General features: G+C 36.8%; 1 protein-coding gene across 1 annotated transcript; it reads right to left on the minus strand.

The window, feature by feature from the left end:
* Positions 1 to 729: 729 nt before the first annotated feature.
* On the minus strand, positions 730 to 2217 carry LOC145156666 (protein WAVE-DAMPENED 2-like). Its single transcript, XM_079075950.1, has 6 exons — positions 1988 to 2217; positions 1705 to 1743; positions 1475 to 1555; positions 1313 to 1384; positions 1132 to 1242; positions 730 to 1054 (listed from the first exon to the last, which is right to left on the minus strand). Exons 2-6 carry the CDS (start codon positions 1738 to 1740, stop codon positions 899 to 901), a joined length of 456 nt encoding a protein of 151 aa, XP_078932076.1. The 5' UTR covers positions 1741 to 1743; positions 1988 to 2217; the 3' UTR covers positions 730 to 898.
* Positions 2218 to 10434: the final 8217 nt, after the last annotated feature.

Consider the following 10434-nt stretch of genomic DNA (forward strand, 5'->3'; position numbering starts at 1 on the left):
TATGTAGTCATTTAAACCTATTTAGGAGAGATTAGATTTTGTAGAGAAATAACAGCCCAACTAGTCACCCACTTGTATTTAATTTGTAAATTATGGTTATACTTCCTATGGGTCTTTATTTGGATGTGACATCCGACTATGAAATTAAACTATTTTTGTGAACTTAAAATCAAACTTAATTTCATTATAGATATATCGTTAACGTGTGACTTGGAATTTGGTGAACCAAATGGATAACATAACCCGAAAGAAAACGAAGAAACTCCAACACCATAAACCAACAGGATATAAGTGTTTGGAGTAGGCTTAATTTAATTATTCAGGATTTACTCATCCCTATAGTTGCTAGGGTTTTACGACTATGAATATTAATAGTTATGATTCCATTGTAATTACTTTGAAACAGTCCGATAATAGAAGAGTTCCTCTGTGAACAAATATCATATCGACCGAACCATGTTAAATTGTTGTGTCGTTTCATTGCTTTCTGCCGCTTTCTTGTGTAACGAATACCTTAATGTCAAAGTTTGTTATTTTTAGCTAATATCAAAAAATTTTCAAAATGGGTGTTACAACTAAATTCGAAAATAATGGATCAAGAATAACGTGTAGGCCAATCTAACCCGAACCTGACATACCTAGCATGTATGTATATGTATTACTATTATCCATGTACAAAGAAGGATTCATAGATTACAAGCAACATGGTTGTATTCTACTTCTACCACGACCATGTCAATCCTAATTTTATCAGATTTTGTCATAAATATCAAAACAATAACTTTATACAAATAATACACCCTAATACATACCTTATAAACTTTACAAAATTCAGAACTTTTTTTTTTTGCTCTCCATTGTCAACTTACAGGATGTAGACATGTAGTTTCACATGCCATCACTTGTTCCTACCAGAGCTCGGTGTAACACTACGCCCCCTAAGAGATGCTGTCCGTGAACACGAGCCTTTCTCTTCTATGGACGAATGGGTTGACTCATAATTGCAACTCCTTCCACGTGTTAACTTTGGTGATTTGGCACGTGTCACAGGCATCTGCAATTGTAAAACAAAAACACACTTAAAAACATCTTTTTATAATACTATATATTGTTTTTATTTTACAAAATTACCTTTTTAGGTTCGACCTTAGGTGGAGGTCCTTCACGATAAAAACTTGGAACAGGATGTGCTTTAACAAATAAGCTCCTTCGGAATTCCTTTAGAGCAGCTTCTTCTTCCTCCTACATTTGTTTTTTATATTTATTTTTCTTAAAAATGTGATATCACATAAAAAAAAACAAGGTTAATTACCTTGGCTCTCATTTCAGATTCTATCTTTTCTGCCTCCAAAGCTTGCTGCTTTTGCTCCAATTTCATGTAGTACTAAGAAAAAAGAAAACCAGATACAAGTATAAAATTTAATTATGAACTCTGTATAATAATCTTTTTTATGGTATTATAACTAAGAATTACCTCCCTACGTTTGGCAGCACGTTCAGCGCTTCTAAATGAGGGAGCTGTTCCAACTGTTAATCCCATTGCTCGAGCTCTGGCCTGATATATAATATACAAATCAAGAATGAAAATGAATCAATATATCAGAAGAAGTTAATTAAATTTGGGATATGATAAATTGTGAAGATATCAAAGATGCAACGTCAAAGATAGTATGGTTTTAAGAACTGCTTAAGAAATATGTTTACCTGTCCTTCATCGTCCTCGCCAGCATCCCTACCCATCACCTGCAGGAATAAACGTAAAAACACAAGCAAGGTCAAGCATTCTGTGTAAAATTACTCAAGTTTCAATCATCATATGGTTAAGTAATCAAGGACAAAAAACAGAAACCCTAAAGTTTATGCATGTGGGAAGAACATTCACATTTACACATGCAACAACTTTGAAAACGATTGATAACAATTCACAGCAGGTTGAAAGGAAAACGATAAGAAACAAAAATGGGAGATCGATCAAAGTTTTACATACGAGGTTGATGTGTGCTCTGATTTGTCACAGCCTGGAAGGGAAAATCTTCGTTTGGGTTCTTCTGAAAAAATGAAGAAACAAAAACCGAAGTTCTTCTGCGGAATCTCTCTTGAGGAGATAATCAGGGTCTAAATTTCAATGGCGTATCTCGATTCTCCACTCTTGAAACCGTTATTGTCGGTCTGTTCATTAAATTTGCATGACTAGCTTCTTCGATTTGGTGATACGTAGGTACAAAAACGTTGAACAACGGAACAACCCGTGAAAAGGTATGTACAATTCACCAATGCCATTTGGTTTTTGAGTTGAAAACTCTGTATATTTAAGCAAAATTACAAAAATGGTCCATAGGTTATCATTTTTTATACCGAGTCTTTAATTTTTTAATATTTAAATATATATATATATATATATATATATATATATATATATATATATATTTTTTTTTTTGCAAAAAACGTCACAATGTCATAGTTTCGTTTCCTTGGTCAAAAGGAACAGACATAAATAGACATATTTTGTAGACATGACAAAACACGACACGACACGAAAACCCGACACGAACCCGACACGAAATTAGCGGGTTAGGGTTAAAGATTTCGACACGTTTATGTAAACGGGTTGACACGACACGACACGATAATTAAACGGGTAGGGTTAGGGTCAAGACTTTCAACTCGAATATGACCCGTTTAATTATATATTATTTATTATAAATTTTATATTTTTATAAATATATTATATGTTATAGACTTGTAGTGAGCCAAACTCAATAATTAGAAGTAATATTCAATATTTCAAAGTTACTTAATTTTAGTCATCCTCACCACCTATCCTTTTTGCTCTCCAACTTTAACTCTTTTCATTTTTCTTTCTAAACTTACTATAAATTTCTTCATTCCATCTCATAACTCCAGTGTTTCACTTTTTCCTTTTTGCCTCCGCAACTCCTACTTTCTAGCCTTTAAAATATTTCAACCCGACATGACACAACATATTTACAAGGTCTAAACGTTAACCCGAAACCCGACACGAAACCAACACGAAAATAAACGGGTTGACACGGCACAACACGATAATTAAACAAGTCGGGTTAGGGTCAAACTCTTTCAACACGTTTAATGTCTTGACACGACACAAACCCAACACGACACGACACGTTTGCCAGGTCTAATATTTTGGGGTAGTTTTCAAAATATAGACTAGAAAATGGTTGTTTCCACGTACGGACATGGATTTTGTAAAGATACCTTTGAGGGCTCCGTGTAATCAACTTATGTTATGAGAAATCGATGTGGTAATATATATATATATATATATATATATATATATATATATATATATATATATATATATATATATATATAATAAAACATATTAGTCATATCTTGAATTTTAAGAGGTATAAGATACAAAATTTTTTGTACAAATCAATTATGCATTAATAAATCACTAATACTTGCCAAAAGTTTGAAGAATTGAATTAATGAAAGTTATGAAGAAATTGAATTTGGAGCAAAATGGCAATTTTAAAATATTAAATTCATGTATATAAATTATTTTTACATTTCTTAAACAAGACACCGATATTAATTAAATTACATCAAAAGTATAAACAAACAATATAAATATAATGTCTAAACATAAATATTTTATATAAATATTTTATTTAAAAGCGGTACTGTAACACTCGATTCCATGTATTAAATTAATTCCAAATGTGTTCATGATTCTCTTTGAACACGGCGTGGTGAAGCCCCACCACGACGTCTCGATAGGCCTTTGGGTGGCGAACTTTATTGGGCCAACACGACGTGTTTGTGTCATTACACGGCGTGTTGGCGGATGGTGGAGAAACCCTAATTTTTTGTGTGTTGCACCCTATATAAATGCCTTATGTCCTCATGGCTGACCTCCTTACTAGCCTCCATTGCCACTAAAACCCTAAAATCGATCCTTAAGTCTCTTGGTGGTGTTCTTGAGCTAGTAAGAAGTTCTTGGTGCTCATTTTTGGTCCTTGTGAAGGAAGAGGAGATCTTGAAGTTGTCTTGCTTGGTGCAAAGGCTTTGGATCCAACTTTATCTTCTTTTGTGCAAGCTTTCTAAGGTATCAAGTTTGAACATTGACTTATAGATGTTTAGAATTTTTTATATTGTGCTTTGTTATGCTTTTGGTCCCTTTTTGGGTTGATGAGAGAGTGAAGTCGTTTTATTGGCTTGTTATTCCAGATCTAAGTTTGTATTGGACTCCTTGAGCATAAAGGTGCAAGCTTTATGAGACAATTGGTTACATGCATGCATTAATTCATGTGACAACCCGAAATTTTTTGCCTTGTAAGTCCAGCCATTCAATTCAACCGCGTGTCAGACTCGTTTCTGATATCAATTAGCATTGTTAAGGATCATTTTAAGGGTTCAAAGCTCAGTACATTCAAGCATTGGGTATAGGATTGAGTTGCTTAGGTTCTTCGCGTTGAAATCAAGCCGAACACTCCATCAAAGGGAGTGTACGTCCGTACACATGGGTGTACGACCGTACACCCATGTTGGCCGTAAACTCACCCCCATATGTAGAGTATCCATTCATTTCTAGTCATTTCTGACACTTCCAAGTCTAGAAAATCGATTCTCTCTCAACTATCATCGAGTTTTTCACCTTGATCTACAAGAATGTAAGCCTTTCTTCCTTTTGATTAGTTGTTATCCTTCTTAATCATGTATCACCCTTTGATTTCATCCATGAAAATCATCTTTTTGGGTAGATCTTCAAGATCTTCATCTTTCACCAAGAACACACACTTGTTCTTGGTGGCCGTGAACCCTCTTTGAGCCTCCAAATCGTAAGTATCCTTTCCATATGCTTAGTATACGTTAGATACTCTTGTTTAACACCTTAGAATCGACTATTTAGCTGGAACAAAAGGAGTGTACGACTGTATACCCTTGCATGGCCGTACACACCTCAAAACACTCCAAAAGGCCCTCCAAAATGAGAACTTAGTTCATATTCTTGTAGAGCAATAGACCCACTAGCTTCACAATGGTTCAAACACCCTCTTTTGCATGATTTACCATGAGTGTACGGCCGTACACTCCATGGTGTGGCCGTATACACCCTTTAGTGAATCACATGTGATTCTAACACTTAGTCCAAGTGTTTCCTAGTCCGTAAGGGTGTTTCCTTGCATGTTAGTTGCTTTTAAACACTAAATTCATGCCAATATATGCCATTATATGTTATTTAGGACTCGTTTGTGTCTCGGGACTTCATTTGTGGAACTTCTCATCCTTACACGAATCTGTAATTGAATCAACCACATAAGGTGAGTTCATACCCCTATAATCAATCTTTTAACTGTTTTAAATGATTTTAAGGGGGGAATACAAGTTGAACACAATGATAATTGTGTAAATGTTTTGTTATAAACATCATTTTAAAGGATTGCTTATGTATTTATAAGTGATCAAAACATTTCAAAAACTCTTTTAAAGTTATGTTACTTTATAGTTTATAAAACTCTGTTTTTAAAGTACAATCATAACTTAGTAGATAAATGAGTCTTTTCTTCAAGTCTGTAACAGTTCAAGTAAACATACTAGTAAACTATAATAGGCATAGTTTAGGGGTTCAGTTTACACTAGAACAGAGAGGACATACTAGACACTAAAATAGAGAGAACATACAATACACTAGAACAGAGAGAGCATACTATACACTATAACAGAAGAACAAATCATGATTAACAAAATTATACCAATGATCACTAACTCATTGTTCTAAACAAAAGGTGATAATAAAAGTGGTATACAAGAACAAGATAACATTAATGTGAGACTATTTCACGGCTTAGCAATTCGTTTGTTGAAGTTGCGTTTTGTAACCAGAGTCTCCTGGAGGGAGAGCGTATAGTATGGTTACAACCACATCACATTATAACCTTAATAAAACAAACTGGTTTTAAGGTTGTCAGTACTTCAGTAGTCATTTTAAAAGACTACTGCATACTTACATTTTCCCATTACTTTCATATTGTGATATTCTCACTTGAAAGGAAATGCAAACTATTTTCAAGTAAAGATAGTTATAAACTAGGGAAAACTTGATGGGTTTTAAGCATAAGAACAATCCTATGTGCTCATACAAACCCTAATGCTTGGATCTAGGTTTCTCTATTGTACATGCATTGAATCCAAGACTTGCAAACCCTAATCTAGCATACATGATTCGAAAATTAACTTATTACATCAGATCTAGATGTTTACCTCTTCAAAGATTGGCTTAGATCTTCTTTTCTTCTTCTCTTGAGCTTAGAGTCACAATTGTAACTCCTCTAATGGATCACAAACACCTCAAGCAAGAAGGCAACTTTGAGAGAGGAGGGAGGATGCTAATTTCGGCCCTAGGGTTTCTCTTGGAAGCAAGTGGCCGAAAATTGGAGCCTTGGGGTCTTATTTATAGTGCAGGCTGCTAGGGTTTCAGTCTAAACCCTAATGGATACCTTAGCCACCAAGTAGCCCAAGGAACCTTCTGGAATAAGGCCCTTGGACGAAAATATGATGATCCTTCATCATAATTTCGTTCCCCCTTAGTCCATTAGGTTTCCCAGCCCAAAACTCAACTATCACACATTTGACAGTTTATGCCCCTTTATTTAATTAATCTCTTTTAGGCACCAAATTAATTCCTAATTAATTTATGACTAATACTAATTAAATAAATATGATTTCTCCTTTAATATATTAATAAACCATAATATCCTCTCTCTCATATCAAATTACCTTGTCAAGTTGCTTTGGTGAAGGCAACCCAAAAGGACCATGCATAATCGGGTCAAGTACATACCAAATATAGTTACGGGCTTAGACACTAATCCAACAGTCTCCCACTTGGATAAGTCTAGTAACTATATTTCACATACGACTTCAGGATCTGGTTAGCAATCGTAGCTCTTATACGCTTCTGTCAACTCTGATCAAAATCCTGTCCTTCAGATAAGGGATCGTATAATCCTCTGTTCTAGATATCATGCTGACAATACTTATTATCCAACATTTTGTTTCTCGATCTCTGATTTATTCGACATAGAATTTAGTTGAACACATCAACTTCATTCTGACCGGGCCCGACACATAAGTCAAACTAAATCATCGAGTGGCCAAGATATCGCTTTTATTCTCTTAGAATAAAAGGTACAGAAAAATTTCGACTTATATGCTTTTATCATTTACTAGCTAAGTCACACACAATAATGCGTTTTCACATTATCAATGCATAATCAACTAGCAAACAACAACCATATCTCTAGGTTTAAAGATTATATGATATTATCATCTTGCGATCACTTATGGTAACTTTCATGAAGTGATACTAGCAAGTGCGGGTTTATTCCAATGCTCAAAACAAATTTCATAAGCACTCATAAACTTCGCAGCAAACCTTTGCTATGTCTAAAACCTTTCAGACAATCTACAAACAAATTTATGACAATCTTCTTTCATATCTACTTCCAACATATGAGTGATTGTGGACTGTTCGAACAATCTTATTATTCAGGAAGTCAAAACATGCAAAATTGGAAATAACATATAAATAATCAACACAAGATAGTAACTTTCTTATAAATAACACACCTTTATTTAATCATCAAAATGTTGAATACAAAATTATCCATTACAAATTTCCTACCTATCTAATCTAAACTAATATCATCCTTTAGTCCAACGCTCCTAGCGTGCTTCAAATGCTTAACCCTACTCAGTCCCTTCGTAAGGGGATCTGCTGGGTTATCTTCTGACGATACCCTCTTTACAACGAGGAGTCCCTCTTCTACCCGATGTCTAATAAAATGGTATTTCATGTCGATATGTCGAGATCTGCCATGATCTCTTGGTTCCTTGGTCAAGGCAACCGCTCCTTCATTATCACAGAAAATTTCCATGGGCTCCTTTATGGATGGCACAACTCCAAGGTCTCCAATGAAGCTCTTCAACCATATAGCCTCCTTTGACGCCTCGCTTGCCGCAATGTACTCTGATTCGCACGTTGAATCAGCCACAGTCTCTTGCTTGGAACTTTTCCAAGTCACTGCTCCTCAGTTCAGGGTAAAGACCCAGCCTGACTGCGATCGGTAATTATCCCGATCCGTCTGAAAACTAGCGTCACTGTACCCTCGCACCCTTAAGTCATCACTCCCACCGAGGACTAGAAACCATTCCTTGGTCCTTCGTAGGTACTTAAGAATATTCTTGACAGCAATCCAATGCGCCCTACCAGGGTTCCCTTGATATCTGCTGACCATGCTCAAGGCGAAGGCCACATCAGGGCGAGTATAGGTCATAGCGTACATAATCGAGCCAACTGCGGAAGCGTAAGGTACTCGGCTCATATCAGCTATCTCTGCCTCTGTACTTGGGCTCTGAGTCTTACTCAGTTTGGTATTGCATTGGATTGGTAACTCCCCTTTCTTGGAATTTTTCATACTAAAACGTTTTAGTACCTTTTCCAAGTATGTATCCTGACTGAGTCCTATCAGTCTCTTACTTCTGTCTCTCACTATCCTTATTCCTAGTATATATGCAGCTTCTCCGAGGTCCTTCATAGCGAAACACTTCCCAAGCCAGGATTTGACCTCCTGCAAGGTTGGAATGTCGTTTCCTATGAGTAGTATGTCATCGACATACAATACGAGGAAGCTCACTATACTCCCACTGGCCTTGACATACACACATGACTCATCTTCGTTTCGCAGAAAACCAAACTCTTTGACCTTCTCGTCAAAACAAAGATTCCATCTGCGAGATGCTTGCTTTAATCCATAAATGGATTTCTCAAGCTTGCACACTCTATTTGGATGCTTCGCATCGACAAAACCCTCTGGCTGATTCATGTAAACATCCTCAGCCAACTTTCCATTTAGGAAAGCGGTTTTTACGTCCATCTGCCAGATTTCATAATCATGAAACGCAGCTATTGCGAGCATTACCCTAATAGACTTTATCTTGGCAACTGGCGAGAAGGTCTCATCATAGTCAACTCCAGGAGTTTGAGTAAAGCCCTTCGCGACCAATCGCGCTTTATAAGTATGCACTTTCCCATCCATGTCTGTCTTCTTCTTGAAGATCCACTTGCACCCGACTGTCTTACGACCTGGTACATTATCAACCAAATTCCAAACTTGGTTGTCATACATGGACTGAATCTCGCTGTCCATTGCCTCTTTCCATTTACCAAACTCTGGGCCTGCCATGGCTTCCTTGTAGCTATTAGGTTCGTCCAGATTTACTAGTGTACTATCACTAATAAATGTATCCCCGTCAGTAGTAATATGGAAACCATAAAACTGGGGTGGAACAATAACTCTACTCGAACGTCTAAGAGGTAAGGACTGGTCAATTGGTTTAACAGGAGTTTCCTCCTCAGGTTGAACGCCAGTGTCAGAGGTTCCTTCATCTCCTGGCTCTTGAAGCTCTTCAAGGTCAATCTGACTCCCACTGTCTCCTTGACTTATGAGTTCTCTCTCTCTGAAAACTCCTCTCCTAGCAACAAAGACAACATTGTCACTTGGTCTATAGAAGAGATAGCCAAAAGACTTCTGTGGATAGCCGACGAAATAACACTTCTTACTATGAGGTTCTAGCTTGTCGTGAGTCTCTCGTCTTACGAAAGCTTCACAACCCCAAACCTTGATATGTGCTAACGAGGGAGCTTTCCCTGTCCACATCTCGTGAGGTGTCTTGGCAACCTTCTTGGTGGGAACTAAGTTAAGGATATGGGCGGCAGTCTCTAAGGCATACCCCCAGAATGAGATTAGTAACAAAGCACGACTCATCATAGAACGAACCATGTCCAACAAGGTTCGATTACATCTCTCAGCCACACCATTCAATTGTGGCGTTCTAGGAGGGGTCAATTGCGAAACTATTCCACATTCTTTTAAATAGTCGTGAAACTCAATACTTAGGTACTCTCCTCCTCGATCAGATCGAAGCATCTTGATTTTCCTACCCAACTGATTCTCCACTTTATTCTTAAACTCTTTGAACTTTTCAAAGGTTTCTGACTTTTGCTTGATCAAGTAGATATATCCATATCTGCTATAATCGTCTGTAAAAGTCACGTAGAAGCGACAAGCGTCCCTTGTGGTGGATCTAAAGGGTCCACATACATCTGTATGTATGAGATCCAATACACCCTCACCCCTTTCACATGTACCAGTAAAGGGTGACTTGGTCATCTTCCCAAGTAAACAAGATTCACACACGTCATCGTCCCTAAGGTCGAATGACTCCAAGACTCCATCCTTTTGGAGTTGGGCTATGCGTTTCTTGTTAACATGGCCAAGGAGACAATGCCACAAGCATGCTTTGTCCAAACTTGTGGACGAATCAATATTCAAAACATCATTTCCTAAATTATCTATAACTAACACATATTCATAAATCCCATTA

This window comes from Lactuca virosa, chromosome 2 (assembly GCF_052849685.1).
Source record: "Lactuca virosa cultivar CGN04683 chromosome 2, Lactuca_virosa_CGN04683_v6, whole genome shotgun sequence".
NCBI lineage: Eukaryota > Viridiplantae > Streptophyta > Magnoliopsida > Asterales > Asteraceae > Lactuca > Lactuca virosa.

Coding starts and splice junctions, on each gene's coding strand:
- LOC145156666 (XM_079075950.1), bottom strand. CDS start 1,740: ATGGGTAGGGATGCTGGCGAGGACGATGAAGGACAG. Junction 1,385..1,474: donor GTGCTGCCAAACGTAGGGAG/GTAATTCTTAGT, acceptor CTTTTTTCTTAG/TACTACATGAAATTGGAGCA. Junction 1,243..1,312: donor AATCTGAAATGAGAGCCAAG/GTAATTAACCTT, acceptor AAACAAATGTAG/GAGGAAGAAGAAGCTGCTCT.